The sequence below is a fragment of the Sturnus vulgaris genome, chromosome 7 (assembly GCF_052056855.1).
Source record: "Sturnus vulgaris isolate bStuVul1 chromosome 7, bStuVul1.hap1, whole genome shotgun sequence".
Taxonomy (NCBI): Eukaryota; Metazoa; Chordata; class Aves; order Passeriformes; family Sturnidae; genus Sturnus; species Sturnus vulgaris.
The window spans coordinates 355,465-383,176 of record NC_142249.1 but is presented as its reverse complement, the minus strand read 5'-3'; the positions used below and the strand labels follow the sequence as shown (position 1 = coordinate 383,176).

The 27,712-nt window shown below is 43.9% G+C and overlaps 1 protein-coding gene across 6 annotated transcripts in view; it reads right to left on the bottom strand.

The window, feature by feature from the left end:
• AGAP1 (ArfGAP with GTPase domain, ankyrin repeat and PH domain 1) overlaps positions 1–27,712 on the bottom strand; it is a 304,936-nt gene that overhangs the window by 139,968 nt on the left and 137,256 nt on the right. For all 6 annotated transcript variants that reach the window (XM_088167528.1, XM_088167529.1, XM_014890724.2 and 3 more), the window contains 2 exons: positions 22,025–22,180; positions 17,127–17,219 (listed from right to left, as the gene is read on the bottom strand). In XM_088167528.1, the coding sequence (XP_088023654.1) occupies positions 17,127–17,219; positions 22,025–22,180 (249 nt within the window). The remainder of the gene's footprint in view (positions 1–17,126; positions 17,220–22,024; positions 22,181–27,712) is intronic.

The following is a 27,712-nucleotide window of genomic DNA, read 5'->3' as shown; positions in this document are numbered from 1 at the left end:
TGATTGCACTTTCAACAAATTACAGCTTAAAAGAAAGAAACAGAAACAGTAAAAAAATCCAATGCCGTTTTCCATTACCAATTTCACACAGCTCCTTAACTTAAAAATATAAACTAGGCTTGAAACCACCCCATACTCTGCAACACTGTTGTCTCAACTGCCTTCCCATCACACCAAGGGGATTAGGGAAAAAACGGAAGACTTGTCCCATTCATCAATAGAGGAGTTATTCATCCGAAGTTTATTATCTCAGGTAATTTGATCAATACACTTCACCTTTATAGTCCCGTTGTCCTTGTGAGCAAAGCATTTTGCGTTTTATAGTGAGCTGGTTATTATGAAGGCTATTCGCAGGGAAATTCTCTGCAGTTAAAAGTTTTTCCAATTAACTACATTTAACATCATTTAAGCCATAAACTGGCGGTTACATTTCACATCATTGTTGTCAGAGTGTGGCGGTGCTCAGGAGGCAGGCAGAGCACATTTGGCAAATACATCAACCAACACTTTGGAATGGAAATTGAGGAAAGGCTGCCAGCTAATAGAGAAAGACTTTTCCAGTGCAGAGTCAGAAATACACAACAACAAAAAAGGGTGGACCAGTAGAAACCCTAGAGAAGACCACAGAGAGGTGCCTCACCCCTTGGAATGATCCTCAGATCAATCCTTCTCCTTTCATGCAATGTCAGAACTCCTGGGTTGGAAAGGATCTCAAAGTTCCTCTCGTTCCACTTCCCTGCCATGGACAGGGACATCTCCCACTAGACCAGGCTGCTCCAAGCCACATCCAGCCCAGCCTTCCTGTGCTCCCTCCTGAGTTTTCTCATTCCAGAAAACTGGTGTTTGTGTAACTGAGCTAGGAACTTCCAAATGCCCTGGCGTCCTCCAGGTTAAGATCTCCAAACCCCACTAACCTCACCCCACACCTGAGCTGCCCCCTTCTCACTTCCTAACCCTCAGCACAAGACATCACAAAAGACAGGGGGGAAAGGCTTCCAAACAGAAGCAAAACACCAAATTCCCACAGATAAGCTGCTCTAAGGAGAGAAACCTCTAAAAACTTGCTCGAAAATAAAAAATTATTATTCCTTGTGAGATATCCTCAGAACAAACTAGTTCATTAAAGTCGTATCAGCACTTGTAATTGGCCCTTGTTGGCCAATAGAAGGAGACATTTGCAACTTTTCCCAGGAAATTATATTCTAAATCCTTCATAAGCTGGACCTTGTCCTTTTCTGAGGAAACTTGATAGCAGTCTTTAGTATTCACTGGCATAATTAGGACTGCAGTTAATTTCATTAAATTCTCTTGCTGCTAAATGAAGCAGATTATGAGACATCTTTTATTGCAAGGCATGAAATTACAGCCTGTCAGCTGCCAATGGTAGAGTAAAACTAATGAATTACAGGGTAAATAACACCAGAATTAACCAGCCAATTTAACATAGCAGAGAACAAAGTAATTTTTACTTGGAGCCACCACTGCCGGGATCCCTTTCAGCTGAAAGGGAACAAACCTCAAATCTAAATAACCAGAAAAGCCACGTTTCTTGGGCAGCAACGTTAAAAAACCAACACTGCCAAGAAGTTGTGAGAAAATTGGTCAGATACATACAGAAAGGCATGGCTAAAATATTTAAATTGTGGTATGTCCAAGTAGTTTGTGCTGATGTATTATCCTTTGCCCAGCCCAGGAAAAAGGGCAGAGGAGCATTAATTTGTTGCTATTATAACTGGTTTAATGGGGCCAGCTCTTCCCAGGCAGCACGAGACACAATCCTCATTAATGAGGGACAGACACACTGTGGGGAGATAATTAAAGGAAACGGAAAGCAGGTGTAACCAGCCACTTCCATTTCCTACTTCTGTCCTTCCAAACCTCTAACACAAGGCACAGAGGTGTCTTCTCCCTGCACAGCACCCCAGGCACCTCTCCCTGCCAGGAGGGAGTGCTCTTTGGAGCCTGCAAGGAGGGAAGGATGGATGTCCCTCTGACCAGGAGCTCCCACAACCAAGGACTCTTTCCAACACAGTCCTGAAGCTTGTCAGGCTGTTAGACACACACACAAATTTTTGGGGCAAAGGAGAGAGATTTGCTCTCTCTAGGTTGGTGTCTCATCCCTCCTCTTCTTTTGAAATGGTCTTAAATTATTTTTATTTTAGAATTTTATTTAACCCTAGTTGTACAAGGAACAAACCCCTTCTCTGCACTTACATGGAAATCTTGTTATGTGGAAACAGAGTCTGAAGAAAAGAATGGCAAAGTGCTTATCCCCACTCAAACAAAGGAGGGCAGATAGCTGAGTGCCTGGACAGCAGAAAGAGCCCCACAAACCTGGCTATGCTGGTGAAAGCAAGCAATAAACCCAAAGAGAAATGTAAATAAAGCTTTCACCTCAAATTAACGCTCTCACTTTTCTGCACATAACCCAAGGATTGTTTTTCCTACAGTGGCATAGGAAATCTCCATCTCCAGGGGCAGTCAAGGTACACGAGGTGTCACCAAGGAAAAGGTGCAGGGAGAGAAAAAGCCCCTGTTATTAAAAGAACTGATCATTTCCTCCTTTTAGCAAACATTTCATATCCGTCACCAGTCCTACATCGAGCAAAAGGCTTTAAAAATGATACTTATGGTTGTATTTTCAACAGGTTTCTAAGACACAACACCTCAAGTCACCTTTCCAGCCTTTCAGAGCTTTAAGCTCAACATCAACTGAGTTCAATGGAGGGGCAGGAACACCAGGGAGTGTTCTGATAGGTTTTGTGAATTTTCATTTATACCTGCAAGACTGAAAATTCTTGATTTAAGAGAACAGACTGCAGCTGGAATATTCTGCTAGAGGATGGAGCAGAAGCCCACCTGCACTTGGTACCAGCTTAGCACACATTATTCCTATCCCACAGACGAGGCAGGGTGAAAAAAAACCTCATACAATTTATCCTTCTAGTGGAAAGTGTTCCAGGGGGTGGAATGAGATGAGCTTGAAGGTCCCTTCCAGCCCAAACCATTCTGTGATTCTATGTTTGACTTGTAATTTTAACAGAAAAACCTGAGATGCTCACTGACCTTTAAAAAAAAAGTAATTTACATTTCAATTTCCAAATGTAAATGTAAATCTACAAACCCTACCTAGAATAACTAAAAGCAAACAAAAGAAGAAGCACAGAGCAGAATTTGTGAACACCTTCCAGTAGACGCTGTTGCTCCAAGCCTCAGCCATCCTTCACCCGTCTCCATGCTGCAGTGGGAAAAGGAGGGAGCAAGAGCCAAGGGAAGCCCACCAGGCACCTGAACACTGCAGTGTGGTAGAACAGCACAACTCCTGTGCCACCACTGCTGATGCCACTCCAGAGCTCTTTGGGACCAGGACACCAGCACCATTCAGAGAGGCTGGAGGAGATATCACCTATGAAAAAAAGCATTTTTGGCGAAAGAGCAAACCTTAAACCAAACCTGATTTTAGAAGTTCCAATCCATGCCATGAGTTCAGTAATGGGGTTTCCCTGGCAGCCAGGTTCTCCAAGCACACACATGTATCACATAGGAAAGATTTACTGCTCCCTGGAGCTTCTGTCCAGCATCACCCAGCTCACCAAACCCCTTCTCTAAGTGTGTCTGAGAGCTGATTTGCCTTCTAGTCATCCCCAGTCCAATTCAGGCCTTCCACACTCCAGGCAGAGAGATGCTGCCTCTCCTGATTTTTCCTTTCTTTACTCTCAGTGGTTTCAAATTCCCTTCATATTTCAGGCAAACATTTTAAGAACTACTCTGGACCAACACCGATACCTTGTCTCCAGCAGTGGGAAGCTCAGGACTCTGACAGCATGAATGCATCAGCTCCAGGGGTGTTCCTGAGCTCCACAGACCCAGAGCTCTGGGAAAGATCAGCTGGAACCAGCTCCAGGCACTGACAAGGAGCTCCAGCAGCACCAAAGCGTCACTTCCAGCCAGGAATCAATCATGGTGCTTCCTGCTTGGAGACAGCAGCACCTCCAGAACCAACACCTCTGGGGACTGCTGGGTTACTTTCTCAGAGACCCTCAAGATTCCTGATGTTACTGAGAGCATCACCTGGTCTTTATTCTCACTTCCCATCTACTTTCAGAGTCTTTGTTCAATGTTTACCCCCCCCCCCCCTCACCCGTTTAATACAGATTTTGTTTCTCACAGCAGCACAACTTTCCATTTGAGCTCTGTCCCTCCAGTTCTGTTTTCCACCCCACTTCTCTTACCTTCAAAGCCCTTGCATTTGTCTGCCTTCACCTGGTGCAGAAAATAGGGAGCTTGGAATCCTTGTGCTGCACAAGCAGGTAAGAAACCTCCTGCTTCAAAACACCACAACATTTGAAAGTGTCACTTAATTGGAACTACGTATGACTTAAACTGTATCAGGAATTACAGCAGTCACTATGCTGTATGATTAAAGCACCAACAACAGTGATCGTGCACCTATTATTTCTCAGCTAAAATACAGTATTGCCATGAATTCCCAACTCACAGCAACATTTGCTGTGCAAAGGGAAAATTCATAAAATGTTCCCAAGCAGCTCTTGCCTTGCATCAGGCTTAAGCAAACGCAGAATGTCAATTCTCAGAATGCTGGGCACACCTCAGCACTGGATGGATGCACATCCCTCCTGCCACAGCAGAAAGGGGTTGTGCAGCTCACCTGCCTGACACAGCACAGCAAATATGAAAATCTATATCCTTCAAGAGATCTGCCTCACACAGTAAGTCAATAAACACATATAATCCCAGATTTTCAGACTCAGATCTGAGTATTTATTTAACATGAAATACACCAACCATACATATCTCTGCATTTACTCAGTTTGCATCCTGAAGAAGTTTTCACCCAGTTTGCTCAAAGCTCAGCCTTTAGTCAAGGATTTCCAGTGCACCTCTCCCTCCAAAGAAAAGGTTATTTTGTTTTTAATTTGGCCATGAAACAGCCTGTCCAATTTTGACTCCTAAAGTGATGATACCTGCCACCTTAAATAATCCCCACTCTTCAATTCTCCTCTGTTCCAATGTATTGCTCACTTCAGACAGCAGAATTTCTAAACAATTCAACCACTTCGGTAATTTTAGTTGATTTTTCTTTCCAATACCTCCCACACGTGAAGATTTAATTTCTCCCCCTCCCCGAAATATTCAGAGAGAAGAGAGCATTAGATGTTAATCTAGCTCCTTGATTTGTAGCAGTTCTGCAGTTCTCTACCCAACCATTTAAATGCTGTCATTCATAATAGGGTGATATACTGAACTATAAACCCTTTCGCAAATGGTACGTCTTGGTATTTTTCTTTTGTGACAAAGACTCATATTAGTTATAAAGGGGAAAGAAATGGACTCAGTGCTCAGATCTACCTACATAATCTCACTGCTCAACAGCCCCTCCCCCTTCTTGAAAAGAAAATCCACACCCTCTTCCCTTAAAGAAAACCAAATTCACTAAGCTTTTATTTTTCCTGGTAGAGAACATTCCGTGGTCTGACAGCCCCCAGAGTTCAGCAGCTTTTTCCTACAGTATTAATCCTGAAACCACAGAATCCCAGACTGGTTTGGATTAGAAGGGACCCTAAAGCCCATCCAGTCCCACCCTTGCCATGGGCAGAGACACCTTTCACTGTCCCAGGCGGCTCCAAGCCCCAGTGTCCAACCTAATCTGGGACACTTCCAGGGATCCAGGGGCAGCCACAACGTGTTTGAGGTCTCATGTAAGATCCTGGCTTTGATTCCAGGCACAGGAGCCTGTCCCTGGGGGTTGCTGGAGGAATGTCTTGGTGAGGTACCAGAAGCACATAAAAGAAAAAGACCTTCCAAATTTGGGTTAAAGCAGCAGAAGTTTGAGTGGGTGGGGTTTAGTCCAGGTTCCATTCCAGTTCGTTCTCCCACACTGCCCTTGTCTTCCTGGTCCTTTCAAACAAGGATGGAGATACATTTTTCAAGCAGACACATGGCACTGGCCCCAGAGCTGAGTTTAGTCCCCTTCCAGCCAGCCCAGACCACACTCTGGCTTTAGGGCTTGTTTACACCCACACAGACCAGATCCAACCCACGTGGCAGCTTTTAGCCAAACACATTTGGATAAACTCTCAATTAAGATGTAGAGAGGCTGTATCAAAATATTATACATCTGCTATGTTTGCTTCATGCACTTAGTTGGAAATTCTATCAAAAAACCAATTGAGTTTTCCTGGCAGGTTTTAGTCTGTATAAAACCACTGTCTGTTTCTCACTGAAATAGCTTCTGGTCAGGAAAACTGAACCCTAAAGAGTGTGTTTGCACTCCTTTTGTCTTCTCCCTAACAGCAATAACAAAGTTCATTTCAAGCTTTACAGCTTTAGGACATCTCTAAATGAAATATATCCAAGTCATCTGACCATGACACTCATCCCCAATTTATCACCACCTGAAGGATCCTTTACAATAAACAAAACACTCAAGTCTTTGTATGATTTTTCTCCCTGTTTTAACTCATGTAAAATAAACTGAGATTTTATTTGTAAGAATTGCAGTTTAATCATAGAATCCTTGAATGGTTTGGGTTGGAAGGGACCTTAAAGACCATACAATTCCACTCACTGCCATGGGCAGGGACACCTTCCACTATCCCAGGCTGCTCCAAGCCTCATCCAACCTGGCCTGGAACACTTCCAGGGATGAGGCAGCCACAGCTTCACCGGGCAACCTGTGCCAATTACTCCCTTTAAATTCAAAATATTTAAGTACCAACATCTGGCCTGGCTGCTGAGACTGTTCTAAAGATGTGCTTATAATTACTGTAGTCGGAGGATTTTTTGTTAATAAAAGCAGGTTTAGAGAAAACAGCATTTAAACCAAAGTGCAAGGACTTCCATACATATTTCAAATATCCAAAGCAGTTATAGTCAGAGTTTTAAACACCCCCTGTTACCCCCCAAGCCATATTCCTTTTTCATGCCATTTCTTGGTTTTAATTTGCCACTGTCAGCTATACTCTGGGAAAATATTTCCTCACGTGTTACACACTGAAGTGCCAACACTTCAAAATAAAACAACAGACAGAAACCCACAAAATAAAACAGGAAATGAGGGATGCTGGGCCAGCACCTGGATCCAGATTCACACACAATTACCACACAATTAAATGGGAGCAAAAGAATGATGAAAATATTCAGAATGACCAAAGTTTGCTTTGTTCAAAAAATTAGGCTAAAGGGCTTTAACTGCGTGCTGTTCAGTTTACTCTTTTGATTGCTTTACCACTATGTAAATCAATTTGTTAATGTTCCTTACAAAATGCATGAGCCAGTTATACTGACAAACACACAAAGCTCATTCGTAATTAGCAGTTAATTAGTACGAAGGAACAGATGCTGTTAGAGTTTCAGCAGGCGAACAGGTTCTGTAAACAATGCTTATAAATCTAAATGAATTTATTAACCACAATGCAACTGTCAACGTTTTGCTGGCAACCATACAAATATGGTGGAATCCCCAAAACATCTTTACAACATATTAATAATCATTGTGTCAACCCAAGTCTATCAGGCAGCCTCACTTGCTAACTGTCATAAGCTTCCTATTTAATCTTCTTATGTCACTTCTCAGGACTAATTCCTCGTGCCCTGGGAGGAAGAGCTGCAGCCACCAAAGGCAGCCCAGCTGTACACGGATTCACCTCCTCGGAACAAAGGCGTTTTCCCACTGCTGCCTTCAGCAGGCCCGTCCTGCTGGATGGCACCTGGCCCTGGCCATGGTGACCCTGTTCATCTGAGCTTTTGGTCTAAGTCATCCTTAAAGGCCCCTTCCAACCCAAACCGTTCTGATTCCAGATCTCATCCACTGAAAATAAGCAAAGGCTAATTCTTCCTGCTCTCCTGGCTAATTTGGACATATCCCCCCACGCCAGCACTAGCTGCTGCTGACACAAGGAATTGTGGGGAGTTTGGGGAGCTCAGAAGGGGTTTAGGTTGAAGATCAGAAAAGGTTCTTCTCCCAGAGGGTGCTGGGCACTGCCCAGGCTCCCCAGGGAATGGGCACAGCCCCAGAGCTCCAGGAGTGTTTAGACAGTGCTCTCAGGGATGCAGAGGGTGGGATTGATGGGGTGTCTGTGCAGGGCCAGGGCTTGGATTGATGATCCCTGTGGGTCTCTTCCAGCTCAGGAGATTCTGATTCTGTGGTTATAAACTCATGCACTCAGCCACTGACTGATGCCATCGTTTAGTGGGGGTTTTTTGATTACCTGGGTAGGTGAAGGTGGCCCAAATAAACAGACTGCGTTTTGTAAAGCATTTTTTAGTGGTTCATTTCCATCGAACCACCACCTCGAGTCAGAGGCTTTTGGCCAGGGGCCAGCTCAGACTCTTAGGGCAACAGTGAAGATCCCTCAGTGCCCTCACTGCTGTCACTCTGCATGTCACACTGACATGCCACCCTGATATATTACACCATTTCAACACTGGAAAATTCCAATAAATTTTTAAAAGTCGTATTATGGCTTTTTTATTGATGTTCTCTTTTACACCTCCACTGCAGTTGCTCATTCCCTCCTCCTCTCCACCGAAGCACTCTGACACTACTTCCCCTGTTCCGTCCTATGGACACTCCAGGATTTGCAATATCCAGCACACAGAAAGGATGAGAATATCCCAAACGTATTAAATCCTCCACAGTCTTAACAGAGAGACTGCTTGGTTTGCTTCCTGTAGGCTCCAGTCTTACTTACTGCATTGGTACTGGATCCAAACTCCTGGAATTTGGGGGAGCCCGTTCTTTGCTGAAATCCAGCACCAGGCAGAAGAGGATGTTCATGGTAGAGCCTCAGAGAGATACAAATACTCTCTTCCCTTCTCTTATGAACACAGGAACACAGATCCTTGACGGTTTATGGTAAAGAACAGCACCTGCTCCTTTTATAACACAGAGATCTTCCCCTCTTTTTTAAAAACTGGTATTTTAGATAAGAGAAGCTCTTTCTCTACTATTTCTGCAGAGGCTGATAATCTCCTGGCACTCTCCTCCTGCCGGCTTCCACTGTCCTTCCAGTCTCTCCAAGAATGCTTAACCTGATCAACACTATTCCAAACAAAAGCTGGAATGTCTCCTCTTGAATCTTAAGGATGAGCAAGAGCTACAGTCACACCTGATGTGTCAGCTGGGAAATCATCAGCTGCTACTCAAACCCACAGGTTTGTCCCTGTCTCTTCCACGAAACATCAAGAGCATGACATTCAGATGGGATTTAAAATAAATGAATAAATAAATAAGGAGGATGGAGTTGAACACTCCTTATTGGCAGTCATAAGTAATCTGTGACCTCTCATGGCATTAACATAACAAACATTTAGCAAACATAGAATTTCCCTCTGGTTTTAAAGTTGGTGATCTGGCTACTTTCCATCATTGCCCTAAAAGGCACTGTTCTCCTTTGCTCTCTCTGAAGGCTGGATCACACATAAATGTTTGAAATTGTGTGCCCCCTGCCCAAATCAACGTTAATAAACATTTAAATACACCCTTAGCTCCACGCCACAGCCACAGGAAGTAAAAAAAAGAGATGGAAAGTTAATTTTTCTCCGAAAAGTTTTTTGATAATATTTCATTTATGGATCCTTAAGTAAAGCCAAAGAGGGCTCACCTTGGTCTTAAGAATGCTTGGGACTATCATTGTGGGATAGTCCTGGGTATTTAAAGCATTTAGAGATAAGATAACAACATTTTATAAGATGCAAAACAGAAAACTCATGCTTTAGGGACTCTGAAAAATTAGGAGACTAATTAATATTAGCATATTAGAAAGTATATTAGAAATTCAATCTTGATAAGCCAAAGGTCCAACCTCCAGCTCCTTCCTGCAACCCTCAGACATCCCAGGAAGGGAAACCAGTGGACTCCAGAAAGCTAGAAGAAACAGATGGGAGGATCCAGTGGGACAAACAGGTGGATGAACGAGGAAAAAGAGGAATTGTCTCAGTAAGAGAGGCTGAGGCTGATGCCCAGGTCTGCCTGCTGTGGCCAAGGGGCACAAGGGGCCATGCCCTTGGACTAGAAACCAGATTCCTGGGCAAGGGAAGGGTTTAACACCCAGAGCTCCCAGCTCCACATGTACAAGAGAGCTTTTTACTGCTATTTTATTCCAAATTCTAAGGACTACAGCTTTTCTTGGGATGGTATCTGAAACTCATCAACTGGAAAAACCCACAAACCTGGCTTTCACAGTCAAATTAAACATTATTCCAGGCAGGTACATGGAGCTGAAGCCATTCTTCTGATGTAAGGGCACATTTGATCTAATTGGAAAAAATATTTCAAGTGCACTGGGAATAGTCACTGTTAACTGAATGCAACAACGAAAAAGGAAAAAAGAGCATGCAGACCCCAGGGAATTACCAAATCAATTAACAACTAATTCAGGAACTAATTTCTGTATTGCCTCTTAGCACAAAACTGTATCTTTAATTTCTCCTGCAATAAGCATCACCATGATAGTCCTAACACACTCTGACGCTTTAAATGAGTTTACAAGTATCTCTTTTTGATTGGCTATATAACATTATTTCTTCACAGTTCAATGCAACCATAGCCAAGTGCTCTGAAATATTTAATTATACTGGTAGCGACCAGTTAACAATTTAAAGAACCACAGTGAGCACAAAACATTTTATAACTGGTAATCAGCTAATTAAAAAAAAAAAGCCAGCAAAATGTGTATGTTCTGATTATAAACAATTGCAGAGGGATTACACAGAAGATTTCAGCACTAAGAGTATTTGGCTCAAAACCATACCCTGGTGTTTGTACAAGCTGATCTGGAGACTGATTACTGTGATTAGACAGACGTGTGACAGAGGAAATTACACCTCATGCTGGAGATAAATAAATCAAACCATGTCATCTGCCAGTTCCTTGTAAATCACCTCACTTCTGACTTTGGCAAAGCTGCTCCTTGGAGACACCCAATGCTGGCGTGCAAACAACAGTCTACAAATCTACCTGAGCATCAGGAATCAGGAAGGAAAAATACAAAGCAGGAGTTTTGGAGAATGCTCCTTCCAGGACCTGAGGGGAACCTCAGAGTAAGATGGAGAGAAACTTTTCACATGGGCTTGGAATGCCAGGACAAGGGGGAGTGGATTCGAACTGACAGAGGGCAGTGTTGAATGGGATATTGAGAAGAAATTATTCCCTGTGAGGGTGGGGAGGTCCTGGAATAGGGTGCCCCGAGAACTGTGGTTGCCTCTGGATCCTGGAAGTGTCCAAGGCCAGGCTGGACAGGGCTTGGAGCAACCTGGGATAGTGGAAGGTGTCCCTGCCCATGGCAGGGGGTGGAACTGGATGGGCTTTAAGGTCCTCCCAATCCAGACCATTCTGGGGTTCTCTGTTTTGGAGCAAAAGCAGCAGCACAGGGGGCTGGGTCTGTGTGTCAGTGAAACGGGGTTCAGTGCAGAAACACACAGCTGTAAGGAAGGGAAGTAAATCCTGGGTCCTGTGTGCCCTCCACCTGTTTGCTGCCATCCCCCTCTTCAAATGCTTTTGGCCCTTACCTGCATTAGTCACTTTTATTTCAAAACAGAACCTGATGTTGAACTCAGAGGAGAGAAGCCATCAGATAAGCCTTGGCACTGCTGACTGTAGCATCATCTGTCTGTCGAGCTCCTCTAGATAGTTTTTTTCACCCTGTCAAGTCAGATGAATTAAGCAGGAAGAGCTGCTAAGATCACTGCTTATTTGTTCTCTCTTCTGGTAGACTCCAAGTAAACATTTGCAGCCAGGAAAGCTGCTGCAAAGAGCATTTACTGCTCGTGAGGACGGCGAGTCTCAGATGTGACACTAGCCCGGAGCACTGCAGTGCTCTTGTGGGAGTGAGGATGACTAAGGACATCACTCTGACTGAGCAGACATGGCAGATGATCCCTTTTCACAACCCATTTCCAAGACACTGCCGTGCCTGCTGAAATGCTCCAGCAGCTGGACAGACAGCTGCGGGTATTTTATGGGAAAAGAGGTTTCAGACAGGATGATCTCAGTGGAAGGACCAAGATAACAGAGTGTTGTGTGCTATTCCATGCAAGATTTGTGTAACTGGTGCTTAAACATCCCAGCTAGGGCTAAAAATGAACAAAAATGAGGTCAGGAAGTTGGAATCACTAGTGAAGCAGAGGAAGTAGAAAATCACTACTGAAACAGAAGCAACATTGACCTACACCTGTAGGGAGCTGAGGAGAAGTGATAGGTTTTTAATGTCAAGTTTGACATTTGATGAGAGCATCTTCCAAGTTACCTCTGCTGAGTTTAATGACATTTTTTATAAAATTCAGATGTACATTGGGAAGCACCAGTTTTGTTTATGTCCATCTTAAGGAAAAACTGCAACTTGTGCATCCAGGAACCAAACTCTTCTTCATGAGCAGCAAATCAATGACGCCACCTCTGTGCCTTGACATAAAAAACATTTGCCATTTTTAGGTCAGAGTAAAAGGAAAAAAAAAAAGACAAAATACCTAATTTCATTGAGATTACTTTAATGTACTTAAATATGCCAAGCTGGCAGGCAAAGAAGGTCATTTGAAATATCACCTAAAAGTAAAGCCTGAATAAGATATTCCACGTTCTCCATTAATCCAGCCATTTGCAAACTGAGGGAAGGGAATGGATTCTGAAGTTCACCTTTGCAAGTCATGGATGGCAAATTTTTCACTGTGTCATCAATACAGCATTAACTATTAGAACATTTATTTCTAATCCAGGCTTCGAGTTTGTCATCCCTAAATGATGCAGCAATTTGGGGGCACCAGAGGTGCAGCACCTCTCAGGGTAAGCCAAGGGTGGAGGCAACGTGTCAAACACCGATTTTGGGGGCAGTTTTTGGTAAAAGAACAGCCAAGGTTATATAGTTGGAGCATATCATGATGTGAGCATCTGTGATTAAGTGCAAAGGGCAGAGAGAAGAGGGCTGGGAGCACAAAGTCAAGGCCAGCTCTTACATATTTATTTACACTCCAGTGAGGGGGGGATGGGGGCAGAACAGAGGAAAAAAAAATAAAAATTAAAAAAAAAGAGCACACAGCTGCCATCCCCAAAAACAGACCTCCCATCTGCCACCCACGATTTGCATGTCACCTTCTCCAGGCTCATTTGTACTTCATTAACTGCCATTGACTTAACAAGATTTATGCAAATGACACCATAGGAGCTCGCTAACTCCCACTGCAATCAAGTGATTATGTATGTACAATTCTCCACAGCAATGAAAAATTAATACATGACAAGCCCCCTCACCGCTGAGTTGAGCTTCTTGCTTTTATTTTTCTTGTTGTGTGCAGGTTTTTTTTTAAATTTGAATATGCCCTACTGATAAAGATTTCCCAAACCCACAAAAATCAAAGTAACTTTCCCAAAACGCTACAAAACCTCTCATCCTGGAAAGTGAATTCCCCAAAACTGTAGAGATGAACACGTGCTTGAAAATATTCTTCAAAATATTCACTCAGGCTACCAGGAACAAGCCTTCTTTTCCAGAATAAATGGTTTTGGAAGGAAGATTCTCCAACCACAGCAAGCCACTCGCTTTAAGAGTATTATTAACAACGATACAGAAAATAGCTTAAATATTCTTTGTTTAAGCACCTCTCTCAGAAGTAGAGAACTTTGTATGGATTTTGACTTTAAGCCAATATTGCTCAAGACTTTTCCTGACTGTTTGATTTGCAAAAGATTTTTTAAATAGCACACAAGTGAAATTTTGTATAATAAAAAAAAACAAATAAAAAACAATCTGATATTCCCAGTTCTTAGCAGCTTCCAGAAGTCCAGGATCTAAGACATGCTGATATGGCTGTGCATGCTCAAGGCATTGGTACCCTCCCCCCCCCAGGAAATCTGACTTCCCAAAATTTCACTCACTTTAAGACTATTTTGGCAGGAGTGAGCAGCCACCCTTTAAAAACAAGCCTGCTTTTCATTGCCTACATTTTGAGTTTCTGCTGGAGCAGGAAGGGTCATCAGGGCAGTTTTATATGGCTTAGCCCAATAAAATCAAATTTAGCACTGCAGTGAAAAATCAGCTTTACCATGTAGAAAGGACACAAAGAATAAGAACATGAACTCTTTTTGACCAGGCTGCTCTGAGCTAAGGATAAAGCCCTGAAGGAATGAGGTGTTTCCTTGGAAGGAAACAGGCTGTTCACAATTTTACTAGTCCATGGAATCCTGGAATGGTTTGGGCTGGAATGGACCTCATAGTCCATCCCATTCCAACACCCTGATACGGGCAGCAACACCTTCCCCTAGACCAGGGTGCTCAGGGCACCATCCAAACTCTCCCAAACTCTCAGGGATTTTCCTTAAACTCACAGGGATTCAGGCACCAAGAACTGGAATGCAGGAGTAGGTTGCAAACTCTTGGCTTCTTCTGACCAAAACCCACCGTGCAGGTCCATATCTGGGTCCCAGAATGATGAGAAACTCTTTTCATAGTGCTGGGAGACATTCCGTTTTTTCCTCAAAACCAGAACATTTCCAGCCTCCAAGGAACTTTTTTTGGCTGGAGGTTTTTGTCATTTGAGTTTGGTTTTGTTGTTTGCTTGGGTTTTTTTGGTGTTTTTGTTGTTGTTGTTTTTTGTGGGTTTTTTGGGTTTTTTTCTTTTGGTGGAGTTTTGTTGATGTTGTTTAGTTTTATTCTCCCACAGCAATCCTAGGATTGCTGCAGCCTGAAACCAGATTTCTCTCTCTATTGCCAAGTATCCCAAGCAACAAGAGACAGGACAAGAAGAAACAGCCTCAAGTTGCACCAGGGAAGGTTCAGGTTGAATATTAGGAAAGATTTCTTCACAGATATGGTGGTCAGGCATTGGCAAAGCTGCCCAGGGCAGTGGTGGAGTCCCCATCCCTGGAGGGATTTAAAATCCATGAGGATGTGGTACCTGGGGACATGGGTTAGTGGTGGCCTTGGCAGTGCTTGTTTAAACACTGGACCTGGTTATCTTACAGGGCTTTTCCAACCTCATTGACTCTGCGTCCATTTGCCACAGAAAATGGATCATGATGGAAGGAGGTTCTCATCTTAAGAAGAATAGCAGTACAAAGATTTTCAGGTCAAGAAGTTCCCTTCCACATCCCTCTGTCTTATTCCCAGTTAAGACATGAAATAAAAGGCACCAGCTTTCCTTGCAGGAATTTCTGCTGCCTCCCTGGTACCTGTTGAGCCCCCTCTACTGAACTTGGAGCCACCTCTACTTACCAGACCTCCAAAATCCCTCCTCCTGACTATCTGAGTGTGATGTCAAATCCCATTGGAAGCACCCACCCTACAGTACTGCAAAAACCTCCCATCCTCAAAGCCCAAAGAACGAGCTAGATGTGCTGAGGATGCACATCAAGGATTTGTAGGTAATGGCTTGCATGTGACAAAACAAAATTACCATAACTGGGGTTAGCAACAAGAAGGCCACATTCCCAAAAGATTGGTCATATTTGGTACACAAGCAGGGCTGCAAGGAGAATTTTTCCATACAGAAATTCCAGATATTGTAAAGGATATTTCTTTACAACACGCTGTGGCACAATCACACTTAGAATGTTTATCTTACAATACTCTTCCTACGAGCGTATTTTTAATCAAACAGATTCCGTACAACAGCATTTTAGGAAAGAACAGTAGGTATACCTGGAATAAATATTGGCATACCTATTCCTCAGTTTTATATTCTCAGTTGCACTTTTGTTTAATTAGCATTACCCAAAAGGATTGCAGGCGGTCTAACCCATCCTATACTGTACAAAAGCTGTAGGAAAATAAAATTGTAGCTTGCTTTAAATGCCTGGAATCTCCTCCCCTGAATGCAGAGCCAAACACTGAGCTCCTCTGCTTTCAAACTGCTCTTCTGGATTGCAGTGTGCTTGATTAAAATTTGTCTACTAGAGATTCACACACAGCAGCATTTTTGCTGCCTGATGGTCTCAAAAGGCCTTTTAGAATGACTTTAGGAAGAAAAATCACAGCTAATAGTTAAGGGTACAAAATCAACTCCTCCTCGCATCCAGAAATAGAGGAAAAACATGACACACCCCAAAGCACGTAAACTCAGCTGCATACAGGACACCCAGAGGTACCTGGGAGGATAAAGCATGGACTGACAAGATTAGGAGAGGCAAGTGAGCCTCTGGAGGGCAGGAAAGGTACCAAAACAACTGGAAAGAAACGTGGGGGAAGAAAAGAAATGGAAAAGAAAGGGTACTTATCTCGAGCAAGTGAGTAAACACTTGCAAACACTAACACAGAAACGGTGTGAGAAAAATTCCATGGGAACGTGGAGATCTCAACCACATGGATTCAGTGCGATTTCATTTGAGAAAGTAAATCATCTCATTCCCCAAATACTTCCCATCCAACGCTGGCGCTGCTTTTGCCTTTCAAAGGAGTGTTCCCAGCTACAATTTAGGATCGAGTTTCCAGGCTAATGAAAGTGCATCTAGGCTAGTAAAAACACACCAAAACAAATCCTTGCTTCAAGTCCTGTTGTGTAATGAGAAAGTTTAATTAAGGCCACACATTACAGCTGTAAACGTTCTCTTATATAATAAGGTCTAAATGAAACTGAACCTAATCAAAGTTACAATTCCTTCATTAGCAAATTACAAACAAGAGCACGCAGCTGACACACCGGCCATGATTATCACAACTAATTGCCTCGTTGTTACGAAGCAGCCTGAAACTGTGTTCAGATGTCCGTCTGTGGTAGCAAATTAGGGCCACATCAGGCTATTCCTGCGATCACAAGGGGCTCTTGTCGAGCGATCTGATTTACCCTGCGCCTGGCAGCACTCGGCCCAATCAAAGCCTCCTCTACAAAGGCAGCTTTGAAGCCAGCACAGCCTAGAAACCCGCTCCATATGCAGGCCGGCAGACTGCACTTCATTAGGCCTGTTGTCACATTTTCCCTCTTCTTATTCTAATGATCCTATTTTAATACACATAGGAACCTCTCCTAATTGATGTCAAGTGAGTGACTTCCACATTCATCACCGCGCACATCAAACGCCGCTCGGCGCGGCCCCAGCACCGCCGTGCCCGGACCCGAGGTGTGTCTCCCAACTATGGAAAGCAGGGGAGAAAAAAATGCAACTATTTCGGCATTACCTGTTTAATTGGGATTGCACGGCCGCTTCCAATGCTGTCTGTTCTGCTCTCCAGGACCTTCTTCTCTTTGTCTGGGTCACTCCCTTTCCGAGACTGCAGAGCGGAAAGAAAAGTTTGTGCTCCATTAAATGCACACAGAGGATGCTTTTATTTGCCTTTTATTTTTTTCTTTCAGGGCAATTAAAAAATGATTCGGCAGGTAAATATAGGCTCAAAATTGGATCTGCACAAGTATGCAACCATCCTAAAATCGGAACAAATTTCCCACCCACCACCCATAAATTTGAACCATCCAATAGTCTGAAATGCATTTGGGTTTAAAGAGTTACAGCTCCACTGTCTGAAGACCCACAACATCAGAGGACACGTTTCTAAGTTTCCAACAGTGGCTCCAAAGGGGAATGAAGGTGCCATCTCCTCATTAAAAACATTCAATATACCCATGCATACATTTAATTCACACCTGTGTGGTTCTTAGAAATGTCAGCATTTATTTAGAAATATGATTTTATAATGCTAGGTTTGACCATGTGGACTTCAACCTATTATTTTTTTCTGCCTCGAAATGGTTAGAAAGTTGGAACTACAAGAAAAGCTGGTGACTGGAAAAAGTTATCTGAATACAACGTGGAAGAATTAGCACGAGGAGAATTTTACCAATGTCTAAAACCTGAATTGCCTCATCCTGGCCTTCCCCAAGGCTGAACTGCTGCCAGAGTAAGGTCACAGCGCTCCCTTCATGACTTGATCAAGTTCGATGGGAATTTGAAGAAGTTCTTCAGATCGCAGCCCGTTATTGCGACAGAAGGCACCGGCGCAGTGATTTTGACGGATTTATTTTATTACAAAAAGAAGACCTGAGAGTCATCCTCCTTAATAACTGCGCTGACAAGTGACAACTTCACTCCATTACTTTCCAATGGGAACATTACTCACACAATATCGGAAACGGGAAAACATTTTCGTGTGCTTTTCAACCCAGCGATGATGTATGAAAGGAGCCCATTTGTGGTGTCCGGCACCGCCATGGGGAGTCAGTAACAACCGGGGCCGCATCAGAGCCCGGTCCGCGCTTCCAGCGCACACAGACACGAAACCACGAGCAGAATCGGGATGGTGGAACGCTAATGCCCGTCTCCCCCATCCTACAAAGGGGTGGAAGGAAGAATAAACCCCCGGAGCAGCTGCCCTCGGGCGTGAGAGGAGGACTCCAAGTAGGAGCATTCTGAGCAGCACATTCACCCAGCGGGGATCCCGCGCTGCCGGCCCCGCTCCGCCGGGAACGGGCTCCTATCACCAGTTACTATGGCTGGGGCAATGGAATGACGTGCCGGGGAATTAAACAAAGAACAAATGAAAGCAAGCAAAACAAGTGGGAGGGATGAAATCCAGTGTGCAGGATAACTATTGTTCCTCGTCCTTCGAGACAGATTTCTGCCTCTGAAAGTGCCACTTCCCAAGAATACAAGGCAAAACAAAGCTTCAATGGCGCAAAGCGCCCGTAAGTGACATTGTAAAGAAACTCAGAGAAGCTGCCCAAATCCTTGGGAGGGGAGTTGTCAACTTGAATGTTTCTTTTTTATCTGACTTTTTTTAGAGAAAGGACCCGGCCTCTGAAATGCTGTTTTTCATTCCTTGTTTTAAATCATCACCATTTCTTCAAAGTTCCTGCAGCTGGAAATCACATGCTGCACGTGGAAGGGAAATATCTACGTGCAAAACACTGGTAAATGTCAGGCTAATTCCCTTGTAGCTGCTCGTAATCACAGAATCCCTAATGTTTTCCAGGGGAGAATCTTTGCACGCTCCGCTATTTATAAAGATAAATTGTGCAGTGAAACAGAGATCTGATCTTTTATGCTTTTGTACCTATGACATACACAATATGTCTTATATCCTAGCAGAAAAAAATCCGCTCCAAACCACGCTGGAGCAACACTTCCCACGACTTTTTCTGATGGCACATCTACACAATAAATGGTTCTATTTAGAACTTTGTGCCAGCAAACCAAAGAAGGTGTGGAAAAATTAAAGCACATGCACTAAGATCATTGGAGAGATTTCTCCTTTGCCCTGGAAGTCACTCACAGACTTAAAATCCACATAAAACTTGACCCAAGATGTCACATCTGAGTTTGGGCACAACCAGACCCAGATGAGCAGAGCACCCCAAAAGTAAAATACTCATTTCTGACAGTAGATACTGAGACAGAGAGCTCATTTTAAGTCTGAAAAACTCTCTTGGATTTCTGTAAATATGTAAGACAGGTAACACTGAATGTGGGAAAGGTGATGCACCTTTTTATGCTAGAAATTCCCTTACCCAATGTGGGATCAGACACGCTTAGAATCAGCTGCTTGCTCAGTGAACCTCATAAATGCATTTTAAATCCTCATCTGACCTATACAAGATTATTTGGTGGTCCCTGTTATCACACTGTCCAAAACAAAGGATATTAACTCTTCTAATATTTCATCTATCTTATCACTTAAGGGGAAGATCAGCTGCTACAACAATAGCTTTACAACAAACATTCATACTCAATGTCAAGAAGATGAGATACTGCATATAATGCACTGAATGTCTTTAAAATTCTCAACCCTATTCCAACTCAAAAACTGCAATTAAGAAGAATCAAGTAATTTCTACTTAGCTTGGTCATCTTCCAACAGCAGAGGACTTAAAGATCACAAAACATATTACCTGTTTATGGGTAACTTGCAATTATTAAACAGAAATGTATCTGATTCTGTAAGAAATAAACGCATAAGTGACTGGGAAGAGAAGCACAGCAAGAAACCCAGAGCTAACCAGTAAAATATCTTAATTACACACTCTGTTCATAACTACACAGAAAATACTGGTTATCTTCTTATTCAGTTAAATAATTCCAGGTTATAACTTGGCTCAAAAGCTGGGTTACAGCAGAGTGGGTGTTAAGTACTTCAGGACATAGATTACAGGGCAACTCATTAAACAGTCTCACTACACCCACCTTAAAAGACACAGCTACTTCTGTAAAGGCAAATTCTTATCATTTTTCCCAGTTATCAGACATTAAGACAACTATCAGCACCCTCTCACATTAGTAAAGATATTTCTTACTAATTATCACAAAGCAGAGCTTTAGTCTGTTTGTTTACAGCTAGCTTAATGCTCTTCTCAAACCTTTCCTGTGACCGTAGATGGGTCTGTTTTTCTCTCCCCCCTTTCTCAAATTTACAGCTGCTCCAAACTGAAAGATTCCCAGTTCCACAAATGTCAGCACCACCTCCAGAGCCCTGGCAGCACCTCACACATCCCTCAGCCCGGACATAGATGGTCGGCGATGTTTTCAGCTCTGCTTCCAGAGCTCTGGCTGCTGCTGGTTTCTGGGCTGACAGTGACACCTAGTGGGGTTGGGAACTCTGGAATTCTCCCACCGAACTCCAGATTACTTCCACCAATGAGAAGAAATCCGCATGACTGTTACCAAATATTGGCGTCAAAACAGGGATACTTTTTCCTAGGCTGCGCATTTATATTGTTTTCCACCTACACATTTGCACCCAAACACAAATGCATGCTTTCCTCTCCTTTAAAGGAGTGGGAGATCTGGGTTTAAATCTAAATACCTCTGTTGGGATGGACACAGGATTTCTGGGGCTCTCTGCTGTCACTCAGAGCTCCAAAACGGTGACAACACTTTCCACTTGCCGAAGGTGGAGGGCTCAGATTTCCCTCAGAGTATGAGGAAAAGATTTTATGAGGTTTGTATATGGGAACTGAGCATGACATCACCTTTGGAATAAAATATATCAGTTCTCCATGCTGACAGGGAAATTGTAGGTTCCTAAACACAATTAACATGTAGCTACAACCCCCAAGGGAGTTACACGAGAGCCCAGAGGCATTCTGAGTTTGCTATGATGTGTGCGAACTGTTTAAAAACTGCTTACAAACCACAATTATACCTACAACATGATCCCAGAGCTTTCAGCAAGAGGGCTTAAACCAAGAAAACCTTCACTCGGGGCTTCACTAGCATCTCCCAAACTACTTCTGTATAACAAAGACCTGTCATATTGTACCAGGCAGCTTTCTATTTAACTTTAGTTTGATTTTAGGTTCTTTGGTCTCTCAATAAGGCAAAAATAGGTGGCTTCGAAAGAAAAACAAATTACTTTAATGTCCATCATCTTTTTTAACCATGGATAAGAAAAAAAATGATCTGATTCTGTATAGTAGTAAAAGTAGCATAGGGGAGTTATGCAATAGCTTGGTTTGGGAAGGAGCTTAAAGCCCATCCAGTCTTACCCCTGTCATGGGCAGGGACACATTCCATTATCCCAGGCTGCTCCAAGCCACATCCAACCTGGCCTGGGACACTTGCAGGGATCCAGGGGCGGCCACAGCTTCTCTGGGCACCCTGTGCCAGGGCCTCCACACTCTCACAGCCAGGAATTCCTTCCTAGTATCCCATTTACCCCTGCCCTGTCAGTGGAAGTCCCATCACTCCATGCCCTTGTCCCCAGTCCCTCTCCAGCTCTCCTGGAGGCCCTTTAGGCACTGAAAAGGGTTTTAAGGTCTCCCTGGAGCCTTCTTCTCCAGCCTGAACAACCTCAAGCCTCCCAGCCTGACTTCCTAAGAAAAGCATTCCAGTTTAAGACTCAAACAGAACCACCCAACGATAATTCCAACATGTTCTTGTTTTGGAGCTCACAGCCCCATCTTAGTGCTCCTGTGGCATCAGAGCAGCCCAGCAGCACAGGGCTGAAGGCCAGGCTGTCCCCCAGCACACACAGCACACAGAGCACAGGGCTGAAGGCCAGGCTGTCCCCCAGCACACAGCACAGGGCTGAAGGCCAGGCTGTCCCCCAGCACACACAGCACAGCAGAGGTCCCCTGGCTCACTCACCGTGAAGAGGTTGGATCGACGCTTGGACTGTTTACGGACAGGAGTTGGTGTGTTGGCAGTGGGAGGAACATCAATCCGCAGCTCCTTCTGGCTGGTGCTCGGAGTTGATGGGACAGAGGAGGAATAATCACTTAAACTCCCTCCTCCATTACTGGTCTGCAAGGATTAAAGGGAGTTTTAAACAGTGGTACACTGCTTTCAAGAAATGACAATCCATAGCTGTTTCTTATTTACTCCTAATTTATGCAAAGTGCAGCCAGTGCTCAGGGTCTCAGCAGGGCTGCCCTACTGCCACTTTTCCACACATTTCTATTCGAAGCCTTTAGACATCTCCCCTGCCATTATTTTTCTGAATACTTAGATAGCTCTGTTTATACAGCAGGCACATTTTCATTCTACACCATATAACCTTAACTGGGTATCAACAGTTTAGTTTGTTTTCTAGTGTACGAGTAAGCAAAACATTGGGGAAAACCTTCCAAATCTGGATTTCTACTAAACCAAATTCTAACCTAAGAGAAAATACCCAGTGCCATGAAACTGCATAGCTGGAGTTAAACCTGCTCTGGAGACAGCAGATCACTGAGAGCTGATCAGGAAAATGAAAATAATTCAGGGTTATAAAATGGCTATTATGGAGTTGGATAAATCCCAATGTATTCCAAGCACCACAGAACCTCCTGAGGTGCAAGGGACCCACAAGGATAATCGAGTCCAACTCCTGGCCCTGCACAGGATTTGCTGAAGCCACTGGTGCAAATAATCAAGACTTGTAAGTAAGATATCCCAATTTGTTTAAGGCAGCCAAAACTGTGATACTGTATCCTAGCCCTGAAAGAAACACAGCATTGAGCCTATAAAACGATAAATAAACAGAGACAACAAATTCCTAAAAGCAGGAGGGTGAGGAAACTGGACAGAATGGAAAGGACCAAAAGGTGATTACGAAAAAAGTCTAATTTTTTTCTTTAAAAGGACTTATTAGACATAACACAAACATGTACTAAAAATACCATTAAAGGTGGAGATGCTCTATGTGCTGATGGGGGACTAGGGCAGGACAACAGGGAAAATTCTGCCTGCTGGGGATGAAAAACTCAGCAGAGGAGCAGCAGAGGATGAAGGTGCTGGGCAACAACTCACACGGAGCTTTTGGGGAGGAAAGAAAGGTCTGGGATGCATAGAGAAGGGGGAAAGGCCATCTTTAAAGCAGTCAAGTTTCCCAGAGGAAGTGAGAAAAGGTGGTAAGAGGTGATTTCCAGAATTCCTGAGGAGAAAGATGCCTGATGGGACTTCTGCCATGCTCCTTGGGGATCGGGATCTCAAGCTGCAACCAGTCCGAATGAAAAAGTAGGAGACAATCCCTTACAACCCCCAGCTGAAGCCTCTCCATGTTCCAAGTTCTCTTCTGATTCTTGCAGCTTTTCCAAAGCAGGGAGCAGAGGTGAAGGCACTGAAAGCAACAGTGGGGCTGGAGAGAGATTTCCTACAACATTCTCAAATGCCAGAGGAAGTAGCAGCAGAGTTGGAAGACGTGTATACAACAAAGGAGATGAAATAACATAATTGAAATTATAATTTTTAGTGTCCTAATGGAGAATGAGATGAGCAGGACAAGCCGGGAAGAAGTGGCCTCAATTACCCCATATTTGCTTTTCCCGTCTCTGTGGCAGCTTGTTCCCAAACCACTGGATGTGTTGGAGACGAGAAGGGTGACAAGGAAATCTTACTTTTTTTTTTTAACTGAAATTAACAGATTTATACCATAAGAGCCTACTTTCCCCGATGGAGAACATGAAGGATTCCCTAAAATTTTACCTTTTAAATCCTTCATAATTTTATAGCATCATTTTACACTTTTTGCAGCTGTCTCCTGGATTTCTATGTGATTTATTTTCTGGGAGTGAGTAACTCCTAAAGGAAAACACAAACCTGTTGGATATTCTATTCCCCAAAGACACACAGAGTTTCTATAAGAGAAGTCCTGCAGGCAATGCTTCTCTTCTCACACACCAAACCCAGCAGATTTCCAACTTTGTAACTAAAACTCTGAGGTGATTTCAAAGTAAGCCACTGGCTGGAATAATGAAAAACACAACCAGAGAAACACTTGGAAACCACAGAATGGTTTGGGTTGGAAGGGATCCCAAGGATCATCAAATTCCAACTCCTTGCCATGGGCAGGGACACCTTCCCTATCCCAGGGTGCTCCAAGCCCCATCCAGCCTGGCCTGGGACACTGCCAGGAATCCAGGGACAGCCACAGCTTCTCTGGGCAGCCTGTGCCAGGGCTTGCCTACCCTCACAGGGAGGTATCTAAAATGCTTGTTTTAGATAAAAATTAGGTTACTTAGAAACAACTCTGTGAATACAAAAGGACTGTGATATATGTGACATTAAATACATTATCATTCCTCTCAGATACAACGTGAGAAATAATGGATGACCAAGCTGGCTGCACTTTGCTTTTAGTAGTTTAATTTACATTTCTGGACAATTATGTTGTATTAAAAACTATCTGGAGGCATTGTGCAAACATAAATAATTCATCACTACAGATTTGCAACAGGTAGAAAGGACCGAGTTTGTGTGGCAGCCACACCTGAGCTGCAGCTTTGTAGTGGATGTTAAGTTCCACACCCTCCTCAGGAACAATGCAAATCTGCTTGGAGAATGATAGTGCTGACCAGGAAACACAACTCTTGGCACTGCAGTCCATGTGGATGGACACTGAGGGGCTGGAGCCCCAGGAGGGGGTGAGGGAGCTGGGAAAGGGGCTCAGCCTGGAGAAAATAAGGCTCAGGGGGGCCCTTGTGGCTCTGCACAACTCCCTGACAGGAGGGGACAGCGAGGGGGGATTTGGGATCTGCTCCAGGGAACAGGGACAGGAGGAGAGGGAACGGGCTCTAGTTGCACCAGAGGAGATTTAGACAGGATATCAAGGAAAATTTCTTCACCAAAGGGTGTGTAAGGCCCCTCTGCCATAGAGGAATGCATGGAGACCATGCAGACATGGAAACATGGTGCCATTTTCCATCTCCTCTCACAGCAGAAAGTAACAGCTGAATTCCAGGAAAGCCAGCCACTGTGAAAACATATGTAGACTGCAAATTTCAAGGAATTGTAGCCACTAGTAAAACAGATCTTTCCATCTTTGCCTTCAAAACTGCAGTTCACAAGCGCACACTACTAGGGATTCCTGGAATCTGCACATCAGTCTGTCTGGAGAGGGGCCTGGAGTCTTTCACACAAACAGCAACAACAGCTGTTGTGCCAAAGGATTTTCCAGCTGTTTTTACACCAGTGCAAACTCAAACCCAGGCCCAGCTCAGGAAACTCCTCAGTAGCTTATCCAGCCCCCCCAGAGAGGCACTGAGGACCAAAGGTGGGAGCAGGCTGAGCAGCCCCATGGGTTTGAGAACCAGATGATCTCCACTTCCAGGGGCTGGGCGCAGGAAACAGCCCTTTGGAACTGTTTGTACTGGCACTATTCCTCTAAGCTAGTATCTTAAAATTGCCTTCCTGATACGTCAGTTGTAAAGGACAAGCAACTCCTCTAGCACCAGAGGAATTTAGGGAATCAATTTACGGAAGGAATGAATGAATGAATTTAGGGAAAAATGCCTCTGTGAGGTTTTGTGAAGGAAAAGGGAACTCATTCTTCTTTGAAATTAGACTTAGCATGATATACAGGCATATCATGCTTAGGAAGATTGTCAAGGGATAGGGGAATGTGGAATAGACATGCAGAGCAGAGACATACAGAGGTGACTGGTCTATACTTGTAAAAAGTAAATTAAAGACCTATTCCAAGATGCCCCGTGGCTAATAAGAGGCCTCCAATCCACTGCACAACACTTCTTTCCCTCTAAACAACTCAGTCTATCTCTTGAAGTGTTCCAAAAAGCCAGACAGTGAGCTGTTGACAGGAATACCTGGATGCATCAGACAGAATGTAAGCCATGTTGCACCATCCCTCTTGTTGACAAAGTATATAACAGTTCTGTCCATCATAGTCATGAATGCTAATCCTTGGATTTGAGAATAAAATTCTTTCCATGTATTCTGTGCTGCCCTGAAAGCCAACAGAGGTACCTGAAGTACTTGCAAGAGTTGTTGGCTCTGGGTATCACAGGTTTTCCAGGAAAACTTTCCCCTTGACTGGCATACACGTTAAAAACTAAGAAGGAAAACTGAGCAGCATCTACTAAGAAGACAAGTGGATTTTGCCTTTGAAATAGGAAGTATCTTACTGTGTGAAACAGGCCTCTGGATATACGTAACTATGATAGCATTTTCTGGAAGGGGATCTTACTGAGGTATTCACTGCCTCAGACTCCTGGACATGCAGATAGAGAAGCACCCAAACAGACAGACAAGTCTTTCACAGAATCCCAGAATGGTTTGGATTGGAAGGGACCTTAAGGCTGATCTCATTCCAGCACCCTGCCATGGGCAGGGACACCTTCCACCAGACCAGACTGCTCCAAGCCCTGTCCAACCTGGCAGACTAAAACCACAGAAGCCCTGGATGGTGCTGAGCCTTAGAATTCCTTCCAAGGTATGCTAAGGACTAGCCTGGTTAAGGTGACACTCTTTTTTTTCTTTCCTCTAAAGCCTAAGCTTTTGACTGCAGAGTCATCTGGAGAGTTTGCAGGAGTTCAATCCCCAGGATGATCCAACCAGAGATGGAACAATATCTGACTTTATGTGAAGTGCTGTGTGTAACCACTGCCTCTGAAGGCCTTTGCTCCTGTGGAGAATGCAAGTGGCAGGGCACTGCACCGATAACGGGTTTGATTCATGGAGGAAATCTTCAGAGGAACATCATTACGCCAAGAGAGATGGTCCAAAGGGCAAGACACCAGCCAGTCTTCCAGCCAAGATCAGAGATGGCAAATCTTGCCCCAGATCATCTTGAACTTGGAATTGCAGTTGCAAAGTTCTTTTAAGTCTGGGATAAGGATTCAGCTTCCTTCCCTTAAACAAGGTCATACCGCCTTTAAGTGTAGCACAAAGAAGATACGACATGAAACAGATTTCTGGCCTCTACTTTTAGGTGTGACATCAGTCTCAGAAGAGAGACATCTTTAACCGGTGATGCAATTGCCCCTTTAGGTAATTATGACACCTGGCAAAGGCAGTAAAGAACATTATTTCACTGTTATTGAAACAGAATCTAGGGAGCTTTATCGCAAAAGCTACTTTGCCTCGATTTTCCCAAACAGTTCTTATCACTTGCAAGAAGTTTGCTGCACAGGCAATGGTACTGGTCTAGAATTTGGTGGCTGCTGTTGACCTTCAAACTAGACTTGGGTAGAAAACAGGTGAACCCCCAGATATTTGATGTCCTTCATCACCAAAAGCTTCATTAACAAGAAATGCCCTCAGAGAGGGTGACTTCTAAGGCCCTGTGGCCATCAACTGAGCGATTGAGGACACCTGGAAAGGAGAGAACCTCTCCCATGTGAATACTTGTACTTCACCAGGAAGTGCCAGGGTTCTTCTGAAGAGCAACACACCTCATTCAGCACCTGCTTTAGAAAGGGGAGTCTGAACTCCAGCATCCTCTTTGGGCTCATCAGCAAAAACCACAGCCACAGTCTGAGGTGGTATCAGGTGGTATCAGCCTGAAGCAGAGTAACTCACAGCAGAGAACTTTTAGGACCAAACTGGCACCTGTATCTT